At 40.0% G+C, this 24230-nt stretch overlaps 1 protein-coding gene across 1 annotated transcript in view; it reads left to right on the forward strand.

Moving 5' to 3' along the window:
• Positions 1–24230, forward strand: part of peak1 (pseudopodium-enriched atypical kinase 1) — a 71147-nt gene that overhangs the window by 35476 nt on the left and 11441 nt on the right. Inside the window, exons 2-3 of the mRNA XM_087311351.1 lie at positions 14364–17557; positions 22255–22472. Coding sequence (XP_087167477.1) covers positions 14475–17557; positions 22255–22472 — 3301 coding nt within the window. The 5' untranslated portion in view covers positions 14364–14474. The remainder of the gene's footprint in view (positions 1–14363; positions 17558–22254; positions 22473–24230) is intronic.

Genomic DNA, 24230 nt, shown 5'->3' on the forward strand with positions numbered 1-24230 from the left:
CAAAGCCAAGAGGTGCAAAATGTGCCCTGTGTCCTGTTGTTTTTAACAAGGCCATCTAAAGCATGAGTGGTTTCGCTTTCTTGCGTGTGTTCGCCGCATGTCCATATTTAAAATAATGAACTTCTTGAGTTGATGATAATAACATTGATATTGATATCATTGATCTGCAGTTATAATCAAATCATGTTCATAGAAAGGTTAGTAATGAACATTTATACACAAGTAATTATGTGTATAAAGCATCTGTTTTGTAAGAAGTGCTTCTCATATGATATGTGGATGACATATACAGCTTTACCTTGACATTTCCTTGAGCGAGAATGTTGTTGACTAAAACTTTGTAGTACACCACAGCTACCAAAAGAGTACCAATGGAAACGCAGGCCTGGTAAAGGTGACCTGTACCGACCTGCACTGTCCGGAACCACTCAGTGGAAAAAGGCCATTAAAGCCCTGCTGAAAAATCCAGCTTAAACCAGCCTAGGCTGGTTGGCTGGTTTTAGCTGGTCGACCAGGCTGGTTTTAGAGGGGTTTTGGCCATTTCCAGGCTGGTTTCCAGCCATTTCCAGCCTGGTCTTAGCTGGTCAGGCTGAAAAATGACCAGCTAAATCCAGCTAAAACCAGCTTGACCAGCCTGGTTTAAGCTGGACATAGCTGGTTTTGGCTGGGCTCCCAGCCTGGCTAGGCTGGTCAAGCTGGTTTTAGCTGGTCATCTCCCAGCCTGACCAGCTAAGACCAGGCTGGAAATGGCCAAAACCCCTCTAAAACCAGCCTGGTCGACCAGCTAAAACCAGCCAACCAGCCTAGGCTGGTTTAAGCTGGATTTTTCAGCAGGGAGGTCCACATTAGTACTTTGGAGGTACACTTGTGTGCTTTTAAGGTAACATGAGGTACACTTACATCCAGATAGTTGCAAACATGTACATTTTAAGTTACCATTGTAGACCTGTCTGTTACAACAGTCTCTGAAGTACTAATGTGGACCTAGGGTGCTTTCACACTAGCACTGTTGGTCCACACCCGGGTTCATTTGACGTCAGAGTATGGTTCAATGTCTTCTGAACTCAGGTGCATACCCATGACCCATAACAGAGTCCACCTTAAAGAGGTGGTCTGGGGTACGGTTTGCGCGAACTCTGGTACGGTTCACTTTTGATATGAATGCAGTCATACCAAATAATGGAAGTGAACTGCCAGCTGTACAACAGACTTTCATTTTCATAACATTCTTTCGTTCACTTAATGTTACCTTGGCGACAAGTGGGACTGAGCCAGGGCAAATACAGTGGTAATGACTGTTTGTCAAAAACGACTTCTGCTGACATCATGTTAGGTTTTTTAATATTTTTGTGGCGTATAGACTCTCACTCTCTGTATGTTACCAAAACCAAAAGATTCAGTTAAAGCAAAATGACCATGATGTGCGTACGTCTTTTCTATTTGATGCCTTGGCTTTCGCGGCAATCACCTAGCAACAGCTGTACACACAACAGCAGGTTGATGACACAAGCATACTGGGCTTCATAAGGAAAAAAGACGGGACAAACCAGCCGAGAAGGTAGCATAGGGGGAACAATCAAACTTGGGTTCGAACCAGGCAATTGAATCAAGTGTGAAAGCACCCTTAATATACACAAGTGTATCTTTTGAAAAGGTACTGTGCCAGTGACAGCTTTAGTATCGTTATCTCTGAGAGTATATGTATGGAATTCAAATGTACTATATCTGCCATTTTGTAATTATCTCCCTGTGTTGCATCATTCCCATTCATAAATTCAGTCACGTAGCCTCATGGGATAGTAAAGTGTCCATTGGATTCGCACTTAAGGATCTCATTGTAGTACTTGGCTGCTGAATTATATGACATATTTCTTGACTCCCATACTGTTTTTCATGAATTATGTAGTAGGGAAGTATGCAGACTCCGACCTACATGTTTTTTTAATACAAATGAGCTAAAGTTTTTACCATCAATAGAAAACTGCAGAGACAAAATGCCAAAGAAAATCTTATAAATATTGGTACAAGAGCTGTCACTGGGATGGTACCTTTTCAAAAGGTACATATTTTGTACTTAAACAGGGCTCGAAATCAACTTTCTTACTTGGTAGCACCGGTGCTCCCAATCTGAAATATTTAGGAGCACCCACCAAAAATGAATGATATATTTGACAAGTTGTATATTAAGGGATTTATTGTATTTGTAATCAACATTAATTGGGACTAACAAAACCCAGAACCAACTATCTAACTAATGCTCTGATGACTTAATATTGGTGCAATAATTCCAAAATGAATGTTGAATAATTATAAAATATTAATGATGACGATGATGACAATAATACTAATAATAAATTATATTTTTTCATCATCATGCTGCCTTGAATGTGCTTTAATGTAAGTTATCTGCTATATAAAGTCCTACTGTTACTTTATGAAAAATAAATTGATGGTTTGCATTAAACACAAATGAAGCATTGTAGTAAGAAATATTTATTTTGTGCTATTGTTTTTATATGCATGTCAATTTAACAAATAATATTTCTGCTACAAAACAAACAAAATAATAATGATAATTATTAATAATAATAATTATTAATTAATTATTAAATAATAATAATTTTAACAAAAATAATTATTATTAAATAATAATAAATCATTCAATTCAATGCTGAAAACTGCAAAGCAGTCATCAGTAATTAAATAGAAAAATAATATACACCTCAAGAAAGAACAGACAAAAGAAAGGAAGAAAAGTCTCACTTATAAAAGTTTTGGTTTCGGTTAGTCTCGTTTTAATGCTCAGCCTCGTTACGCGCTGAATTACAACTTTCTGTGTGTGGAAAAGCATGTGCGTGGAGTCAGCCGGCCCAATTTGAGGGGGGCAGAGCAGTATTCTCCCGATGACCACCAGCGCAATACTGTTCTTTGTTATAAGTATAATCCGCATCAGTTTAAACTCAGTAAAGGCAAGCTTCTTTGGCGATGGTGGACATTTGCGCTGTTGCAGCTTGATCTCACAAGGAAACGTATGAAAATGTTACGAATTGCCGTGAGATTGTGTTGGCTGAACACGCAGTGCATGCAACGCATCGAGATTCAGTGTACTTTTCACTCTTCAGCCGTTTGCATTCCCCGCAGTCACAAAGCTCCCTCCCTGTCGACTGACAGCGGAAAGTCTTGAGTGATTGACAGCTAATATGAACCAATATAGCGGCAGGGAAGACCAATTTTAACATGTTTTTATAAAGAAAAAAAAAACAGGTCGCACTACAACTATTATATGCAGACGCACGAATGCTCACAATATATATTATGAGGTCGCATAGCTTAAATTTCAGGCGCATATGCGACCAAAATGGTCGCAATTTTGAGCCCTGTTAAAGGTTTCACATTAATACCTTAAATGTATACATTACAACCTAGAAATTTCAAGAGGTACACTTGTACTTTTTAGCTACTAGTAATATGTACTAGGGCTGCACGATTCTGGCAAAAATGTGAATCACGATTCTTTCTCTCAATTCTGTAAATGTAAAATAAAAGTTAATAGGATTACCCTATTATTATTGTTAATTCTCAAAGACATGGTAAAACAACAATATTAGGCCTATGTATAGGTATACTGTTGCTTAAAATGCTAAATTTTGTAATATAGTTGACGTGAACAGACTTTCAATATGCCCTGTTTGTTAATTCACAGTAAAATGATGACCTCAGAATGTAACTTCATAATTATAAAGTTGATTTATTATGTTTAAGACATGTGCTTGTCATCTGTCAGCATTATAGACCATTATTTCCGTTATATATAGGCTAGGGTTGTTATAATATCATATCTCTAAAATGCAATATACTCATTTAAGTGTGCGCAAAGGTTTCACTTTCACTTTAGAGTGTGGCTCATGGCTGCTGTCACGGCCCTCAAACGATCGCTCTGTGCTACAAACTAAACGTTATTCAGAACAACTTTATTACCCGTTATTCACAGCATATGCAGGTTATGTTCACTGAAGTAGGCGTCATTTGCGTGCTTGCGCGCGCCTTCTCGTCAGCAAACAGACAGTACGTCAGCTCAACTGTGAGTTTGCGACCGACATCATTACATGAAGACAGAAATGACATTTTTGGTGAAATATACTTTATAAATACAGCATGTGACACTTTGAACGCCATTTGAAGGTGTCAATGTTGCTGTGAAGACTTTTGGGCCGTCTTTTCTTCTCTCCTGAGAGTCCTGACCTTGAAAATATAATTTGCAGAATTGTAGAAAAAGCTGAATTAGGATCGTGTGTTGGGTCGAGATCGTGTTCTTTTTTCGATTAATCGTGCAGCCCTAATATGTACCCTTTAAGGCAATAATAAGAACCCTTTAGTTACAAATGTATACATTAGGGGTGTCAAAAATAATTGTTCCTTCGGTGCACCGCGATGCAGACGCAGACTATTCTGTATCGATTCAGTAATAATCATAACCGGTTATTATGTACTGACATTCATTTATCTCCTATGCGCTCTGTCGCGAGGGAGGTGAGCGCAAGTATCAGTTTTTTCGTGTTTTTTTTTTTTTCCGTTTTTCTGCTCCGCTCAGCGCGAGCTCTCCCTGTTGCAAGGGCTTAAGTGTGTGTGTGTGTGTGTGTGTGTGTGTGTGTGTGTGTGTGTGTGTGTGTGTGTGTGTGTGTGTGTGTGTGTGTGTTTGTTTGTTTGGTGCTGTCTATGTTTGTGTATGTGTTTGAATGAGAGACAGTGTGGTGCTGTGTGTCTGTGTGTTTATACAGACAGCTTGTTATAGCCTTCCCCCTAAAATATAACACTGTATATAGAAAGCATCGTCAATGCACCGTGATGCACCGAGATATCGTATTGAACCAAATCGAAGGCATGATAATCGTAACCGAACTGAACTGTGAGACCAGTATAGGTTCACACCTCTAGTATACATATTGAAAAGGTACCACCCCAATGACTACTTTCGTACCTTTATTTCTGAGAGTGTACTGTATGATTTAAAATTAGTTGCTTGTTTGATTGTTGTAGTATCTGTTATTCTAAAACAGTTGCTGACACGATCAAATCAACACATGTCATCAGAGAGGTGCTATTTACACTGGTTTGGACCATGATTTTTGCCGTACAGAATTTGCAGAACTACCACTAAATTGTATACCTTCTCTAATCTTTACATCTCTTTTAACCTCTGTTACTACACACCGGCTCAGTCATCTGTTGTCCTGTAGCAGCTTTGGTTCAGTCTGCTGCAATTTAATCGCTATTCAATCTGCTATAGCTCTAAATCTGTAACTCAATCTGTACCTGCTCCTCCAGATCAATCATCTGTAACGCCATACATGCACACTGAACACCCCACTCCTTTCAGTCACTGAGCGTCTCTCCCACACACACACACACTCTCAGGCTGCTCTGGAGAGAGTGTGGGGGTGGAGTTTAGATCTGAGTGGTCGGAGTGATGTCATCACTCAGGTATGTGAAACACGAGAGAGTCTCAGTGAAGGAGCCGGAGAACAACAAACTGCTGAACGTACTGAGACCGAGAAACTCAATGTCATTTATTTGACAGGATGGGTCATGGTTTATTCAAAGTGATTAACAAATTGGTGTTGTGTGTCTTGCTGGAGGGTTGGAGGTTGATCAATCAATGCTTGAAATGACAGCGTTTCAATTTACCAGCGCTGGTCTATTTTCCAAGATCGCTCAAGCTCTGGCCTACAGAAGCAAAAGCCATAAGGTTCTTCTCAAAACTGTGCCTGGTTCCTGTCACCGTCCGCTGTCTGGAGGAGCATTTCATGAATAAACCACACAGATTTTGTCATTTTTTTTAGGGAATGTGGCAGCCTGTTCCTCAGCAAGACAGTTATGCCACATTTTCTGGCGCTGTCCTGAACACAATCTCTAAAAAAAAATCAGCACATCTACCTGTTCGCTGCCTATGTGATTCAGCCTAAGGACATTTGGGCTGACTATACACACATTGTCCGGCTCCACTTAGATAGTTTGTCTTTTTAAGAGAGTTTCTGCTTGCTTGTTTGGTGTGGTGCAACAAATGGGAGTTATTTCTTAGTGTGCTTGTTAAAGAGACAGCAGTTGGTGGGTCAAGTTCTGCTAACTTCTTAATGGGGTCAAAACAAAACTGAAAGCGATAAGCAGGTCAGATCCAGAAAAGTTACCAGGATAATCTAAATTGAATCTGAAAATGAAAAGTCGCATCAGGTATTATGATCTTAAACATTCCCTACATCCAAATGCGCCTGTACCCATACTCCAAGGCTATTCAATTGGCGGCCCACAGATTGAACTTTGCCTGCAAGGCATTTTGTTCCGGCCTTCCAAATAGTGTGACCAAAACATTAAAAATAAGAGTAGTTCTGGACGCTATAATTATGAAGTGACATGCGTCTGTTCAATACAGCACAAGCTGCAGTTGAAGGCTGCGGGGAGAGTGAGTCACCTGACATTAATGCCGAGTTCAGACTGCATGATTTTCAAACTAGTCGTGTCACAGATGTTTTCACACTGCATGACTATCTGGGCTAGCGTTTCGTCGCTGCTTTGTTTACACTGCAAGATGGATCGGCGACAGGGACTTCCACATTTCATGACTTTACTATAGGAAGAATCGCCGACAACTTCGTCCAAACTACGTCTCACAGCCAAAAACACGTCGTATATCTTTTGTTATTAACTACGTAATGAGAAAGAAGCCTTTAATGGGGTTGAACATGTACATGTTTGCTCACCTGGGTTTAAAGGGAATTAGCCATTTCTCCTCAACGTTGATAATAAACTAATTTCTTTCTGTATGAAACGTCAAACAGACACGGATGCTCCTGAGTCCTGTTAATCCTCCACTAGTTTTTCCTCAATTTGTGGGTCCAAATAAACCGAAAAAGAGCGCTTTTAACTTCTCCCCCAGCCTCCCGCTGGCCTGCAGCAGGTATACACACACGCACACACAAGTGAATGCCGCTCTCTCATTGGCTGTAGGCGATCGCTGATGTTATTTTCAGTCAAAACTCAATTCACACGGCATGATTTGAATCGCCGACAACTCCAGATATTTAGCATGTGCAATATCTTACAATATCTCGCAGGCATCATCATCGGCGATTCTCTCAGATCGCGTCTTTGATAGTTCAAACTGTGTGATTGTCACTCACATGCACGAGCACCGATTTGCCTGTGATTTCAGGCATTTGTCAGGCATTTTTGTCTCCAAAACCTGTCGGCGAGCCAAAATCGGGGCTAAAATCACGCAGTCTGAACTAGGCATAAACGAGTGAGTGGCGTGAGCAGCTGAAAACATTTGGATACTTAATCGTAAAAGCTTTACAACGCCGCATTTCTGTTGCACAGAACAAAACTGCTGCAACTAAAAGTTATGCCACCTGTGCGCTAGTTTTAAGTTCCGAGCTTATACACCAAGGCTAATACGCACACACACTGGATTAACTATAGCTGGGGCCATTCACATATCGCGTCTTTTCCGCGCTCAAGTTCGTTATTTCCAATTTTAGAATATATGCCAATATGCGCAAGCAAGCGGAGCGATGCACTCACGTCTTCTAGATGCAACAAGTAGAAAACATCTCATGCCATAGTGGTAAAAGTTTTGTCCGTGGCTTTCAGTGCAATGTGAACAAAAGATATGTTCGACGAATTATTACTAATTATTAAAATGATTATGAATGCAGATGTGAACAACAGTTCATTTAAAAATTTACCTTATATAAAGCATAACTTTACATTAGACGTGATAACCATGATTATTCTTCAGACAACCAAAATCTATAATTGTTCCATCCATAATTATGCAGTTTAAATATAACATATGAATGAGTTTGAATGAAGAAGAAGCCTACTTTAGCAATGCACTGCTTTTGTTTTGCTTTGAAATACAACATTTGAATATTTGTAGAAAAAGCCTATTGTACTATGCAGTGATGTTATGTAGTTTCAAAATACAATATATTAATATTTTAATATAACAATAAAATATAACATATGGGCTCTTATATGGTTTTCTGTCATCACTTATTGCAAGTCATATCTCTCAAGCCCTTCATTTGGGATGCTTTTTATGAACGGGCCATACTCTATAGTAGTTTTAATACATTATGTAAGCCGAGTAGTATCTATAGTGTTCATAAAAGAGCATGGATGACTTACAACTTCCAATGAAATTAAGTGTGCATCTGATTGAACATTATTGAGCATGTCTGGGGAAAGATGAAGGAAGCATTGAAGATCATATCCAAAGAATCTTGATGAACTCTGGGAGTCCTGCAGGAATGCTTTCTTTGTCATTCCAGATGACTTTATTAATAAGTGATTTGAGTCATTGCAGAGATGTATGGATGCAGTCCTCCAAGCTCATGGGAGTCGTACACAATATTCATTCTTCTTCCACTGCAGCATGACTTTATATTCAATACTGTACATTATTACCGTTAAGCAACAAGACTTCACAGGCCTAATTAAATAATTCTAATCAAGGCATGATCATATTTCATTTTGGTAAAATAAGCATAATCTGGAGGCCTTTGCCTTTCATAAAAGCCACTTCTGATAGCAAATGATCAACTAGAAGTCAAGTTATTATTTGTTGTTTCTAAAACTTGAATAGGCGACAAGACTTTTGTCAGGTCGTGTATGTGAGTATAATGTGTAAATATGGAAAATGTACACAATTATTAATGAACGAGACCCAGAGTTTACATCAGGGTTTTTTTTTGTATTTACTGTGATATTACTTGGCTTTTAACCTAATTGTTTTAACAATATGCATTATTACTCAAATACCATCCTGACAAAAACAACCTTTAAGAATGAGCAAAGAAGTGACAGGAACTCTGTGGAGGGAAATGAAGGGTAGAGAGATGTTTCTCCATCTGTCTGAAAGCCATAAAGAGGTTCATTAACGCACGAGCTGCCGCATCCTCCTGAGAACACACTGTCTCTCTCTTTCTGTCTCTTTCTCTCTCTCTCTCTTCCTGTCTCTCTCTCTCATTAATCTCAGATGTTGTGCAATGGAATGTTGTTTTCAGTCTGCAGATAGATTTAGCAGAGAGCACAAAAATATATCTGCCCCTAGACACACATTCACTCACTCATACACTCATGACAATAGGAAAGATCCAGGTTAACCCTTGGTGTCTCAGAGGTCAGAGAAGTAACAAAAGCATTCAGCGTGTATTTCTTTTATAATTTAACATGTATTTAAATGCGATTCATCAATGCTGGTTCTTAGTTTTTCATCTAGAAGGTTGATAGAGACATGATTACTTATAAAGTAACTGCACTGTTTAATTAAACTCTGAACCTCATAATTAAACTCTTAACTTCTTAAATTCATTATGAACGCATAATCGTAAAGGTCCTGGTCAGGATTGTGCAGTGAGCAGTTTTGCCTATGATTTATATTAGGAGTTGAAGTAAACAAAACAGATGATCCTCTGTTAGATACATTAAGTACTAGGGATGTAACGGTATCAGAATTTCACGGTACGGTAATACCTCGGTATGCATGTCACGGTACGGTATTTATTGAATCATTTACAGGGAAAAACAAAACTTATGAAAATACTCCAAAAAAGTGCCAAAAGTGTCAATGACATACAAATTAGTCATCTATCTGTAAGCTTTGAAACAGGAACTTCAATTTTAATAACAAAAAAATATTAAACCAAAATAAAGTTTCAATTTAGTATTGTTGAAAACTCATCGCATTCAACATTTAATCACTCACTCACTTAGATAGAGATGGGTTTAAAGGAAAATTATCATATAAATATAATCTGGTAAAAGCTGGTATCTCTGGGTATTTACAATGTCCCCTGCAACAGAAAAAACCCTCTCATTTGGGACTGAGGTTTCTGGGACAAGAGAGATATGACTTGGCCCAGGTTGACAGCAGTGGGTAACGTTGTGCATTGTCTTTCCCCCACTTGAGAGAACAAACCATGAGTAAGATAGAGGTCTGCATCAATCTGAACAGTGTGCTGACAACACCGCTATTCAGTACGCGCGAGGCGACAACACCCACTTTAGAGTTTTCCAGCTCTTTTACATCCCCGCTTCTAGCTGCACACTTCATTTCCGCATTACTGGATCTGTAGCGACAACAGACTGCAAGGGATGATGGTCAAGCATGAGCTGATGGGAATTGTAGTTTTCGCTACCTCCCGTTCGCTTCATTCGCCTGAGCAAATTTTCTCAGAAGACCTATAGTTTTACCGAGTCATGCGACTTTGGTAATATCGAAAAAAATTTATATTGCGGTATGACGGTATTTACAATACCGTTACATTCCTATTAAGTACATTAAGAATCTTTAAGTATACGTAGTGGCTGTTTCTCAATATGCGTTCTTCAGCGGTCTTGCTTCTTCATGTTCTCGTGCAACGTCATCATCAGCTGCCTAAGTTCAGTTCCAATACTCAAGACCGCAAGTACGGAGGACGTGTAAAACTTCCTGGATGTGTTCTTGATATCGAGGACGCACCGATGCAGACATGAGCGCCGAACTCGCTCTGGAAGTCCCAGAAGTCATTGCGACTGGAGATGGGAAGCGCTGCATTTTATTTAGATTTATTATTAAAGTTCAGAGATATCATTTATTTACCTCAGGACTTTCCCTTAATGAAACGGTGAAAGTAAACATTAACATAAACATCTTAATAAAGGAATAAACACATTAAGGGTGTTTGTTTGCTGAAATTCGTATTAAAATCTGTTTTATTTATATTGTGCAGAGTATATTTATAATGCTTTTATGCAAAGTGTATATTTTGAAGAAGGGAAAAACAATAAATCATTGTATGAGTGCTGTAATGTTTAAATAATTTCCATTTAAAACGCGTGAAGGTCACATGACCATCAGGAAGAACGCAGCATCCCATTTCTCAAAGGACGCGTTCTCTGCCCTCGCGGTCTCCTGAGTTTGTTCTTCCGAGGACACCTGGCAAGACCGCTCTCCACAAGAACACAAGTCCATTCTCTGCATTCTTGGAATTGAGAAACAGCCTAAGTTTGTCTTGTTCTTTTGCTGTTGTTAAACATGTGGTGAACTCCATGGTGACATGATCCTAAAGATATGAACTCGGTGACCCTCATTTGAATTGTTGTTTTTGTACACTCCTTAACAGTTTGAAAAATTCTGTGTGTTCATCTTTATTAGTTGCACTCACTGGGCACTTTATTATGTACACCGTACTAGTACCAGGTTGGACCCCTTTTTGCCTTCAGAACTGCCTTAATCCTTCATGGTATACTATAGATTCAACAAAGTACTGGATATATTCCTCAGAGATTTTTGTCCATATTGACATGATGGCATCACGGAGTTGATGCAGATTTGTCTGCTGCACATCCATGATGCGAATCTCCTGTTCCACCACATCCCAAAGGTGCTCTATTGGATTGGGATCTGGTGACTGTATAGGCCATTTGAGTACAGTGAACTCATTGTCATGTTCAAGAAACCAGTCTGAAATGATTTGCGCTTACCATCCGAATGTCGCAGCTGAAATCAAGACTCGTCAGACCAGGCAACGTTTTTCCAATCTTCTTTTGTCCCATTTTGGTAAGCCTGTACAAGTTGTAGCCTCAGTTTCCTGTTCTTAGCTGACAGGAGTGGCACCAGGTGTGGTCTTCTGCTGCTGTAGCCCATCTGCCTCAAGGTTGGACGTGGTTTTCTGCAGACCTCGGTTGTAACGAGTGGTTATTTGAGTTACTGTTTTCTTTCTATTAGCTCCTAACAAGGCATTTGCGCCCACAGAACTGCCGCTCACTGGATATTTTCTCTTTTTCAGACCATTCTCTGTAAACCCTAGAGATTATTGTGCGTGAAAATCCCAGTAGAATCAGCAGTTTCTGAAATACTCAGACCAGCCAGACTAGAAGCAGCAACCATGACACGTTCAAAGTCACTAAAATCACCTTTCTTCTCCATTCTGATGCTCTGTTTGAACTGCAGCAGGTTGTCTGGACCATCCCTAAATGCATTGAGTTGCTGCCATGTCATTGGCTGATTAGAAATTTTCGTTAATGAGCAGTTACACCTGTGTACCTTATAAAGCTGCCGCTGAGTGTATGTTCTTGTGTCACTAGGCATGGGACGGTATAACATTTTGATGGTGTGATAACCTTGGATATAAATATCACTGTATCACGGTATGGAGATAACTGCTTTAAAATATATTCTTTTTAAATGTCTGGGTAAAAAACAAAACCTTTTTCCACCTTTGTACACAATATGTTTTAATTTGGGAAACATTTATAATATTTTAGGACAGTAAACATGGCAGGCTAAATAATTCAAATGAATCATTAGCTGCGTCTCAAATGGCACACTATGCACTCATGCACTATGTACTTATGCACTTACACACTCGACAGCAAAGTATATGTATGTAGTGTCGTCCCAAAGGGAGCACTAATGTTTTTTTTACTAAGAGGAAATTCCAACCGTTTCCCTGATGACATTTAACGGTTGCCAAATCATTGACAATAATGACCAAACTATCAAATAATACCTGTCATAAGCAAAACCGCGTTTACCATCAGGAGGCGCTATAATACATTTTGTAGGAGGATCTTGCTTTCACCATCCAGAGTAAATGAACAATGCAAAGCAAACATGCGGTCGTTGAGTGCGTGAAGTGTCCATCATTACACACTTCATTTTACCGGCTAAATGAGTGCATCATCCGGCTAATTAAAGTGCACTTATTATTTTTAGAGTTTTCAGTGTGAACGCACTACTTACACTATTTATACTACAAAATGGCGTATAATAGTGCATAAGTATGCGATTTGGGACGCAGCATGCTGTTTTCATTTGTATTAAAACAATTTTTTTTTTTACAATTTAAAACGGCATCTTTGGATATTTTTTTCTGCTGGAGATGCTGTTGTCCTAAAAAAAACAAAAAAAATTTAAATAAAAAATCTTAAGCTGCGTCCCAAATCGCATACTTATGCACTATTCTACGCCATTTTGTAGTATTAATAGTGTAAGTAGTGTGTTCACACTGAAAACTCTAAAAATCATAAGTGCACTTTAATTACCCGGATAATGCACTTTATTCAGGCGCTAAAATGAAGTGTGTAATGATGGACACTTCACGCACTCAACGACCGCATGTTTGCTTATGTAGCGGAAGGGGCGGAGCTATCGGACGCACATGTTGAATAACTTTATTTATTTTTGATGGTGAAAGCAAAATTCTCCTACGAGAGTGATTATAGCGCCTCCTGATGGTAAACGCGGTTTTGCTTATGACAGGTATTATTTGATAGTTTGGTCATTATTTTCACTGATTTGGCAACCGTTAAATGTCATCAGAGAAACGGTTTGAATTTCCGCTTAGTAAAAAAACATTAGTGTGCCATTTGGGACGCCACTACATACATATACTATCCTGTTGAGTGTGCAAGTGCATAAGTACATAGTGCATGAGAGCATAGTGTATAGTGTGCCATTTGGGATGCAGCTTTACTCATACATTAGGAACGGTATAGCAGAAAATTTTGACTGTTTTAAAACCTTGACTTTTCCCATGCCTAGTCACATATAAATTAATGCAACCTTCTACTGTCTAAGAAAATACAGCCAGTACCCTACCTATAGTCCCTAACGAGTGACCCAGTTTTTCACGAAAATACCAGTGTGTTAACATCACTGTGGGGTGGAATTTTTGGTATGGAGCTTGGAAAAGTTCTATAAATGTTGAAAAACTGGGAGACATGGACCACAATACAACAGGTGTAGTTGTATAATTACTTGTAAAGTTCAGATGTCTGGGAGCGTCCTCATAAATTTGGTAAAACCTTGTTAAACTGACTTGTTAGGATGACCTTTAGTTGTAAAAAAGGTTCACATGTGGGCCAAGTCTTGAGTTTCTGATCAATGCATATAATGTTTCTGTAAATTGCAGCTGAGTGTTTGTTTTGGGTTATAGTTAAATGTTTGGATGTATTAATTATCATTTAAAGCAATAGTAATCTTAGAAAGGTACAAGTGTATAGGTGTAAAAGCTTTACAGTGTTTGTGTATGTGGTGTCAGTATGTCACAAGGCATGATGTTTACCTGCAACTACTCAGCACTGCCTTGTGATCCAAAAATAGAGCTGTGAGAGTCTGGCGGCCTGTGTTTGTGGTATATGTGTGTAAGGGAGAGACACTTGAAATTCATTTTGAGAGTGAAACTCTGACCCCTGCTGGAAAAGATTAATGAGTGCTTCATTCTGCAGCCTAGCATAGCTGTTTTTGTGAGATGAAAACAGTGATTGCTTTTGGCATCAGAATAACCCTGGCTGACTCTGTTATTTATTTGTCTTTGCAGGTACTGAAAGCACAGTTTCTTACTGTGCGTGGGAGTGAAGTTCAGCCTGCAGTTTGTGTGTGAGATGGAGGGCTTTCCTGTCCACTGACGCTGCAGCACTGCCTTGCAGTCATGTCTGCATGCAACACATTCACTGAACATGTATGGAAACCAGGGGAGTGCAAAAACTGCTTTAAGCCCAAGAGCCTACATCGATCACCAGAGTCAGCCAGTGAGTGCAAGACGAATATCAATGCCAAACTCACAAACAGCCAGAGGAGCACTTCCTCATCCCGTGCAGGGCAGGTCCGCCCACCTGTCGCCAAGAAACCTACTATTGCCGTAAAGCCTACAATGATGCTGCCATGCTCCCCACCAGGATTGGACTCTGAGGGAAATGTGCCAAGGCTTGCGGAGGGACCACAGGTCACTAAGAGCTCACCTTTTACCGTGTGGAACCACAACAGCCTGAATAGCCTCAGACCTGCAGGGACAAACAACAATCAAGGGGAGGATTTGGTCGGGCAAACAGAGGCATACAGTGCAATCTCCCTGCAGCCAACTAGCAGCAACAACAATGGACTGACAGATGTGCTAAAAGAGATTGCTGGATTGGGATCTTCTCCAAGCACAAGTAGAAATGACTTTTTTGGCAGGATCTGCAGTTCATATCGACGCTCGTTAGAGAGGGGCCTTCCAGCGGCAAGCTGTCTTCATGCTGGAAGTAGCGGAAGAGGAGCGATGAAACGAGTTTCCCTCAGTGACAGCACAGAGGTCATTAGCACTGAGGGTGGACGATTCTGCTATCCAGAATTCTCCAGCGATGGTGATGATGAGGAGGAAGATAGTGATGAGGATGATGATGGAGAACATGACAGCTGGGATGAAAGCGACGAAGAGTTGCTAGCAATGGGGATAAGAATGCGGGGTCAACCTCGTTTTGCTAATTTTCGTGCCGCCACTCTGTCCCCAGTTCCTTTTGCTTTAGTGAAAAAGTGGAATACAGTGCCTCTACGTAACCGTTCACTACAGCGTTTCTGTGCAGTCGATTATGATGACAGTTATGATGAGATTCTCAATGGATACCCATCTGTTGACTCAAATGGAGCTCCTGCTCTTCTCTCATATACTTCTGACCACCAGGGAAGTGGCTTTTTGTCCACTTCTGAGTCCACCACCTCACCTGAGTCCTTGGCATCTCTTCCTGAAGAAACTTGCACTGAGAGCAGTCGGGACACTGATGACCATAGAAATGGTTTTCCTTTCCCACCTAACAAAGAAACATCAAGTAGAGGACCAAGTTCTCCAAAATCCAATGAAACTCATAAAGCTGTTCTAGCAATTCGACTAGAAGAACAAGATGACAGTCAAAGAGAGGGTGGGGCTCTCCCACAAGCTCTTCCAGGCCAGCCAATCACAATCAGCTTCAGCCCAACAGAGGAGCAGGCCAAGCCCTATCGAGTAGTGAATCTTGAGAAAGCTCCTATCTGTAAACCCTATACAGTGGTTGATGTGTCTGCCTCTATGGCCACGAAAGATAACACTCATTTGAGTGAAATTACTCCAAAGTCAAGTGTTACAGTTGACCCCTGTCCTGTCTCACCCATCTCCCCTCAGTCCCCCAGATCTCCCATGTCACCTGTGACATCCCCCTCTATTTCTTTGTCCCCACTGATGCCTCAGTCTCCCATAGGTTCTTCTTCTGGACTCAGCGGTTTCCGCACAAAACCTGGTAGCATCCGTTACCAAGAAGTGTGGACGTCTTGCACCAGCCCTCGACAGAAGATTCCCAAGGTTGATTTAACAAGTGGCAGTGCCGATCCAAGACTCATCAATCACAAATCTGCTCCCACATCTCCCACTGCAGCCTTCGGCTCAGCTCGCACAGTGCCAACTAAATCCCCCAATTTGTCTGAGATTAAATTCAACAGCTACAACAATGCTGGCATGCCCCCATTTCCCATCATCATCCGCGATGAGCCTGCATATGCACGCAGCTCTAAAAAAGCAGTGAAGGTTCCCATAGTGATTAATCCCAGTGCTTATGATAACCTGGCTGTTTACAAGAGTTTCCTGGGACTCAACGGTGAACTGCCACATTCCAAACCTGGCGCTGGGGAGCGAGTGGCCAGCCACACATATGAGGAGATTGGATCTTCTGAAAGTTCTCAGCCCTCTCCATCTGAGCAAAAACCTCCTCCAATCAGCGCAGATTTAACTGCTACCGGGGAATTGAGGACAACCACAGTAAATGATGGCAAATACAGGACTACAACAGGTGTTGCATTCCATGCTGGTATCCAGAGCACTAACCCTGCCTTTTTAGCCCATAGCAGTTTGGATCGTATTCGTAACCCCAGCAGTGAGCAACCCCCAGAGGGCAGTAAAGATTGCCAACTTGCATCAAGTGGAAGTTCAGGTCAGAGAGAGAAAGCAAGTGCTGTCTTGTCTCAGATTGTGTCTTCAATTCAGCCGCCGGTTTCTCCACCAGAGTCTCTTGCCGGCCAGAGTAAAACCTGCAGTGCTGAGGAGCTTTACTCACTGCCACCAGATGCTTCCAGAGACACTACTGTGAACAGACCTAAGTCACTCCATTGTTCTGCAGAACCTCACAAAGAAACACCACACAAACTCCTTCCCAAATCTCAGAGTGCCTCTGCTGCTGTACCACCCACAAGCCCCAAATCTGAAACATCTGCCCCATTCCCCCCGGTCCGGTCTAGCTCTTCTCCTTACCATTCAAGCAACCTGCTCCAAAGGCACTTCAACTGGACCAGACCAGCTGGGGCCAAATCTACTGATGGAGAGACCAGTCCTGGTGCAGAGGGCAGGCGTTCCAGTGATGGCAACAAGCCAAAACGCTGGATATCTTTCAAGAGTTTCTTCCGCCGGCGGAAGGATGAGGATGAACAGAAAGAGAAAATGGAGCGTGAAAAGGAAAAAGGGAAGCTGCTGGGATTGGATGGGACTGTCATAACCGTACTGCCTCCTCCACCATTACAGAGACAGCAGTGGTTTTCAGAATCCAAGACAGATGACCCTCTCCAGAAACCCACAATCATATTCACCTACAAATCAGAGAGTGCCACAGGTGGAGAGGAGGCAGAGCTACGTGTGGAGGAGCACAAAGAAAGTGTCACAGCAGAAGGTGGAGCCTCCAGCCTGTCCACTCCACCCAAGAGCAGAGCCAGTCTCCTCATTAGCAAAGTCATGAAGTAAGCTACCTTTCTCAGTCTCTCTTAGCTTTCTTTATAGAAACATAGTCTTTGGTTCTTCCTGTCTGCTTCTCTTGCTGTGACTCAGTGTGCTTTTATCAACAGGCTTTTATATTCACCCCAGATAAAAAGCTTAGTTTATGCTTAGACACTGTTATGATAAGTGGGTGCCCCCAGGGGTAGATTTATGTAATGCCTGATCAAAAAAAAAAAGCCTTCCCAGAAATCCTGGTAGCATCTTAGCATTCTCTGTATGAGAAAACTGAAAGTGCATGATAGCTTTTTATATAGTGCTATAATAAAAATACACACACTAGGGAATGGTAGTCGTCTCCAAAAGAGTCGATTCCTCAACTCTCAATGGACCTAGTACCTGAATTGACTCCAGGACAGGAATCGACTCCCAGAGTCGAGTCTGTTTTTTCGAACCCTTCTGAATGAAGCGGATACATGCTACAGTCATAATGCTCATTCTTAGGCACGATGAACATCAAAGGCGCCTGCTTTGAATGCATGCTCACATATTTTGTGTTTTTGCTTTTGAATTTCGCAACCATGAGTACTCTAGGCTAATATAAGTAGTGCTGAGGGACGAAGTTTGCTTCACTTTCAAATTCCTATAAAACACATGTTTTGCAATTTAATTTTTAGTTGATCTGCCTGTCTGCACCAATAGCCTAGTGGTTAGTGCGTCGACACATAGCAGCGATGTGCTCGCCGCTACCCGAGTTTGATTTCCGGCTAGAGGTCCTTTGCCGATCCTTCCCCTATCTCTGCTCCCCACACTTTCCTGTCTGTACATCTCCACTGTCCTATCAATAAAGGTGAAAACCCCTAAAAATAATAATTATCTGCTTGCGTTGACAAGTTTGTTGTGTTATAAATGAAATATAGCATATGTGTGTACGTTTGGAGCAGATCAACATCTTACATTAGCACTGCGGGTAAAATTACAGGTTATGTTATTGGTTGCTGCTATATACTCAAATAAAAAATGTAACCTATGCCTATTTCACAAATTAATTAATTAATTAATTAATTAATTTAAAAACACTAATCATAATGACAAAAGTAGCCACGATTAATTTATTAACACAATCTGACAATACATGTCGTCCTTTTTTTTTTGTTGTTTTTTTTTTTTTTGGACGCTCTTAATTTCACCTCTGATATTAAGGCTATTTTTCTCGTTTATTTTGTAAATAACTACAAATGACCTACATTAAACTAAGATAAAACTAAGATGGATTTTTAAATAGCCAAGGCTGTTCAAAAACAGGTGTGACTCACTCCTTTTCTTCAGGCGTACCGTCCCATTAACACACCCTTATTTAATATCAATGAACAAATTGCACAAAACAAACAGTGATATTTAAAAGTAAAGTAGTAGGCTATTTAAATACACTTAAAAAATCACATTTATGAGAGCGAGAGCAATATGATATGCTTTGAGTCACCGTCTAACTAATATTTCTAATTCTTCAGCATTATCATTTATAATTGTTTATTTTAGTTGTAAAATAAAAGTATCTGTATTATTTGGTGATTTCTCAACTACATAAACCGCTTCCTGTTATTTTGGTCATACCTGAAGGACCTTTGATCCTGATGTTTCACAATTGTAAGCTGATGAACAGCCAGCCACAGTTAGTTGGTAGTCGTCTATTAAGGGTTAATCATATGAAGGAAGAGATATTCACTCCGAATGTTACAGCAGGGAGAGGAGGAGTACGAAAAACAAACTCCAAGAGAAATTTTGTCTATTAAGTGTTCGAAAGCAAGGGTTGAGTTTTCTGATTTTAACTTTTACCTTTTCTCTGATCTTATCGAATGGGTGACTGTGTGAGCAAATATGGTGGGTAAGCATTACTTCCTCAAATTCCTTTTAAACAGACCAACACTTAACTGAAACTCTCAGCTGGATGTTTGTTTCATCTGCTGTGTGTGTGTGCGAGTGTTTGCAGAGCGTTTATCTACAAAGAGAGAGATACTTGGGACACGTTGGTTCAGGTTTTTTTCAACAAGTTCAAACACTGAGACACCAAGATATCCTATCACTTAAAAAAAAACACTTTTAAAAAGAGATATGTTTGTGTAAACTAATTTTTGCAATAGAAACATAAAAAATCTGAGCTTCATTTTGGGAGAGCACTTTAAGTGTTACTTCAGATTTCTGAGTGTGTCATAATTTAATGGAACAGAATGTTTTTATATGTCCGGACATGCTCTCGCTGCAGATGATTCCTCCCTTTTAGCGTTCCTGGATGGATTATTAAGAGAGTGAGGTTGGCACTGGGATACAGAAAGGATAGTTTGGAATCTCAGCAAAGGATTGTTGTATTTGATCAGTCCAGTATGGATGGATGCCACCATGCTAATTAAAATTTCATCTTGCTAAAAAACTAAAGCACTCTCTCACACAGTTACTGTTTATAAGTCATTGTTCATCTCATTATTTACTCTCTCTAATGTTGATCCAAAGTTGAAGTATGCTTTTGGTAGAGGTACAGGCTCAGGACCCGATCCAGATTTCTTGCGGCGCAGGAATACATTTCAGAATAAAACGTGGTAGCTAACAATGTAGCGTTTCTGAGTCCCAATGTTATTTCTGGAACAGCATATCTGTGTTTTCCTCATTTTTATTGAGCACCATTAGACACTCAAAACCTTTTTTTTTTTTTTTTGTCTGTGCACGTATCATCTGCATAATGGTCCTAAGTGCGGACTTTACCATGGAAGAGCAAAATGATTTAGCTTGCATTAGAAAATGGTCATTTACTTTTAAGAAGCCCACATTCGGCAAGTCTTATGTATGGGAGTCTTTTTCATGCGTTATATGAGGCAATTGGAAAAAAATTATGTTTTTTTTGGAAGACTGGAATCTCAGGCGGCACTCATGTCTCATCGCAAAGGGGCAAACAAAACTGACATTTAGCCTACAATCCTTGCACAACCACCTTGCACAACCGTTTTATGTTATCTCTCACTTTTAGTAGTACCCAATTTAAACGTGAAATTTTTGAAACCAGATCTAAATTTAGCGGGAACGGTTGGGTCAGGTAGAAAAATTATTTCAAGCGGGCAGCAAGTGAACAAAGGCTGAATATACTGCGGGATCGGTCGGGTGTGGAATAAAACCTGGCGGGACCGGGACTAAAAAATGAGTAGCGGGTGAACAAAAGGCTAAATATACGACGCGAACAGTCAAGTGCGGAATAAAACCTGGCGGGAGCGGGACTAAAAGAATGAGTAGCGGGTGAACAAAAAAAGGCTGAATGTACGGCGGGAACGGTCAAGTGCGGAAAAAACCTGGCGGTAGCGGGACAAAAAAAATGAGTAGTGGGTGAACAAAGGCTGAATATACTGTGGGAGCGGTCAAGTGCGGAATAAAACCTGGAGGGAGGGCGACTAAAGAAAATGAGTAGCGGGTGAACAAAGGCTGAATATACTGTGGCAGCGGTCAGGTGCGGAATAAAACCTGGCGGTAGCGGGACTAAAGAAAATGAGTAGCGGGTGAACAAAGGCTGAATATACGGCGCGAGCGGTCGGGTGCAGAATATAACCTGGCTGTAGTGGAACTAAAAAAAATGAGTAGCGGGTAAACAAAGACAATATACGGCAAGATCGGTCGGTTGCAGAATAAAACCTTAAGGGAGCGGGACTAAAAGAATGAGTAGCGGGTGAACAAAGGCTGAATATACGGCGCCAGCGGTCGGGTGCAGAATATAACCTGGCTGTAGTGGAACTAAAATAATGAGTAGCGGGTAAACAAAGACAATATACGGCGGGATCAGTCGGGTGCGGAATAAAACCTGGCGGGAGCGGGACTAAAAGAATGAGTAGCGGGTGAACAAAGGCTGAATATACGACGCGAACAGTCAAGTGCGGAATAAAACCTGGCGGTAGCGGGACTAAAGAAAATGAGTAGCGGGTGAACAAAGGCTGAATATACGGTGAGAGCGATCAAGTGCGGAATAAAACCTGGCAGTAGCAGGACTAAAAAAGATGAGTCACGTGGCATTCATTTCATTAGTGGACACAAAAGTAGACATGTAACTTAAGCTTTTAAGCTTAAAAAATGGTGTAAAATGCCATAAAACTAGTATAGGAGTCATCTATATGTGCAGTCTTGTAGAAATTATGTATTGAAAACTTTAATTTGAGAAATGGAAATTTAACACTGACTAATATTTTAGTTTGTTTATCACATATCATATCACAATAATTACGTGATTTCGAAAGAAAACTTGAAAGCCTATAAATTAAAGCCTAAAAACATATATAAAGTCAGTAAACAGCTTCCCCTTTAAAATGACTGAAGTTCTAAATTTAGCTTTTTAAATACTAAATCCTACTGGTTTATTGGCATCTTTGAGCTGGAATAAAAGATTTTTCACCCCAAGAATCAAAATATATTAAAAAAAAAAAAACAACTGAAGAACACCACACTACAGCTATTATGATAACAGTGGGAATCCCTGTCAGAATGATTTTCCCCCTCCAATGAATGATAAAAACATTGACAACCAATCAGAATGTAGCTCTCTTTAAAGAGCTTTACAGAGCATTTAAAGCTGCAGTCAACAGAACTACAGTACATGCTTATATAAAGCACTGTTATCATGTGTTCAGTATAGTTTTTGCTTTTGGTTTGAGCAAGAATTCTCAAACAATTGTTTTATTTCTTGTTTGTGCAGTCAACTTCCAGTTCAGGAGACTGAGATCTCCTCTGCCACATCTCTTCCTGCTAAGCTGGAGCTGTCGCCCCTGCGCGAGCCGCCCGCGTCCTGTCCGCCCCCTGCGTCGCCCACCTCAAACAGCAGCAGGCAGGCAGATCCAGAGGAAGAGGGAATCGCTCACACCATCTCACGCTCTCCTGAGTCCAACAGCTGCAGGGCCACGTACACCAACCTGGGTAAGGCAAACACTCTCACACACACACACACACACACACACACACACACACACACACACATTTGATGGTTCACTTTATACACTCTGTCCATTTATTTGTGTGTGCATTGTAAGGTTCTGACCTGATTTGGCTGGCTCACGCTGATAAATTTGGGTTGTCATGGCAGCAGTGTGCGCGAGAGCATTTCTAGACCCATAAATAAGATCTGTTCTCTCTATCTTTCAATTTGAAGTCATTTAGTTGATTGAGTCGCCCTGAAGTTGTGCCGTGAAGTGAGGTATGGTTGTCACTGAATTGCTTTGCTCCCTTTTTAAGTTATTGTTGGGTTTATTTGTAAGATTTGTTGCACTGGATGGTTTATGTAGACTTGCTCGCAGCAAAATTAAATTGCAACTCTTGTATGTCATGGTGGAAAAATATTTATATTAAGGCTGGTAACTGATATGATGTGATGGTTGGGCATGGGTATCGTTAAGGTTTTAACGATATTACTACTTTTATCGATACCACTTATTGGTTCGGTACTTTAACGGTTCAAATATCGGTTATTTTTGTACTGTTTTTTTATTTAAAAAAAACAAACTGAATTAATCAAAATTGACAACATTTTATTATTAAGTTTTTAATGTAAAATAATGCAAAACCAATAAATGTAAAACAAATAAATCTTAAATTTTCCTGTTAAAGAATGGACAATGGTTTGAAGGAAAATTAGTTTTTAACCTTTTTTCCTCTGGAGAAAAATCCACATGTTTGCCTTTTCTTTTCTGGCAGAAGTCGGGATCTTTCTTAGTTTCTTGTGCGCCCTGCAGTTGAAAATACCCTCCTTTAGTTACAAAATGCAGTTAAATAATCAAATAATGCTTTCAATCTTTCTTTAACACATTCACATAAATGAGTCACCAGTGTTTGGGGAGTTAACAATGTAAAAATAAGCCGTTTTCTTTTATAATTTCTTAATAAGATTAGTGGTCCCAATTTATATTAAGTGGCCTTAACTAATATGTACTTACACAGGAATTACTAGTTTGTTACAATGTTATTATTGTGTAAATGCATGTATTTACTATGTACTTATGCTTGATTAAATACCTGTATGTAAATGCATCTGTAATTAACTGGTCACACTTTACAATAAGGTTCACTAGTTAATGTTAATTAATGCATTTACTAACATGAACAAACAATGAACAATACATTTACTACTGTATTTGTTCATGTTAGTTAACGTTAGTTAATGAAAATACAGTAGTTCATTGTTAGTTCATGTTAACTCATGGTGCATTAACTAATGTTAACAAGCATGTTAATAATGCATTTGTAAATGTTCAATTATGATTAATAAATGCTGTACAAGTGTTGTTCATGATTAGTTCATGTTAGTAAATGCATTAACTAATGAACCTTATAGTAAAGTGTTACCAATTAACTTCTGTAATTACATTTGTAAATACACTGTTGACCATCCCTTACACCTTAACCCACCCTTAAACTAACCATACCACCAAACCTGTCCATAATCTAACCCCTGTCCCAACTCAAGAGCACCACAAGTGTTCTCAAATACATTATGAACACAGTTAGTACACTGTATTTATATTTTTAATGCAAGTACATAGTGGTGTACAAATACAGTAATGTAAATGCATTTTTAATGTTTAAGATTTATTTAGGCTACTGCAGAAAAAAAATACTGTCTTCATTGTAACCGAATGTGTGTGTTTTAATATTATACTAATTTTGAGAGACCCTATGTGA

This window comes from Danio rerio, chromosome 25 (genome assembly GCF_052040795.2).
Source record: "Danio rerio strain M-AB ecotype USA chromosome 25, GRCz13ab, whole genome shotgun sequence".
Lineage (NCBI taxonomy): Eukaryota > Metazoa > Chordata > Actinopteri > Cypriniformes > Danionidae > Danio > Danio rerio.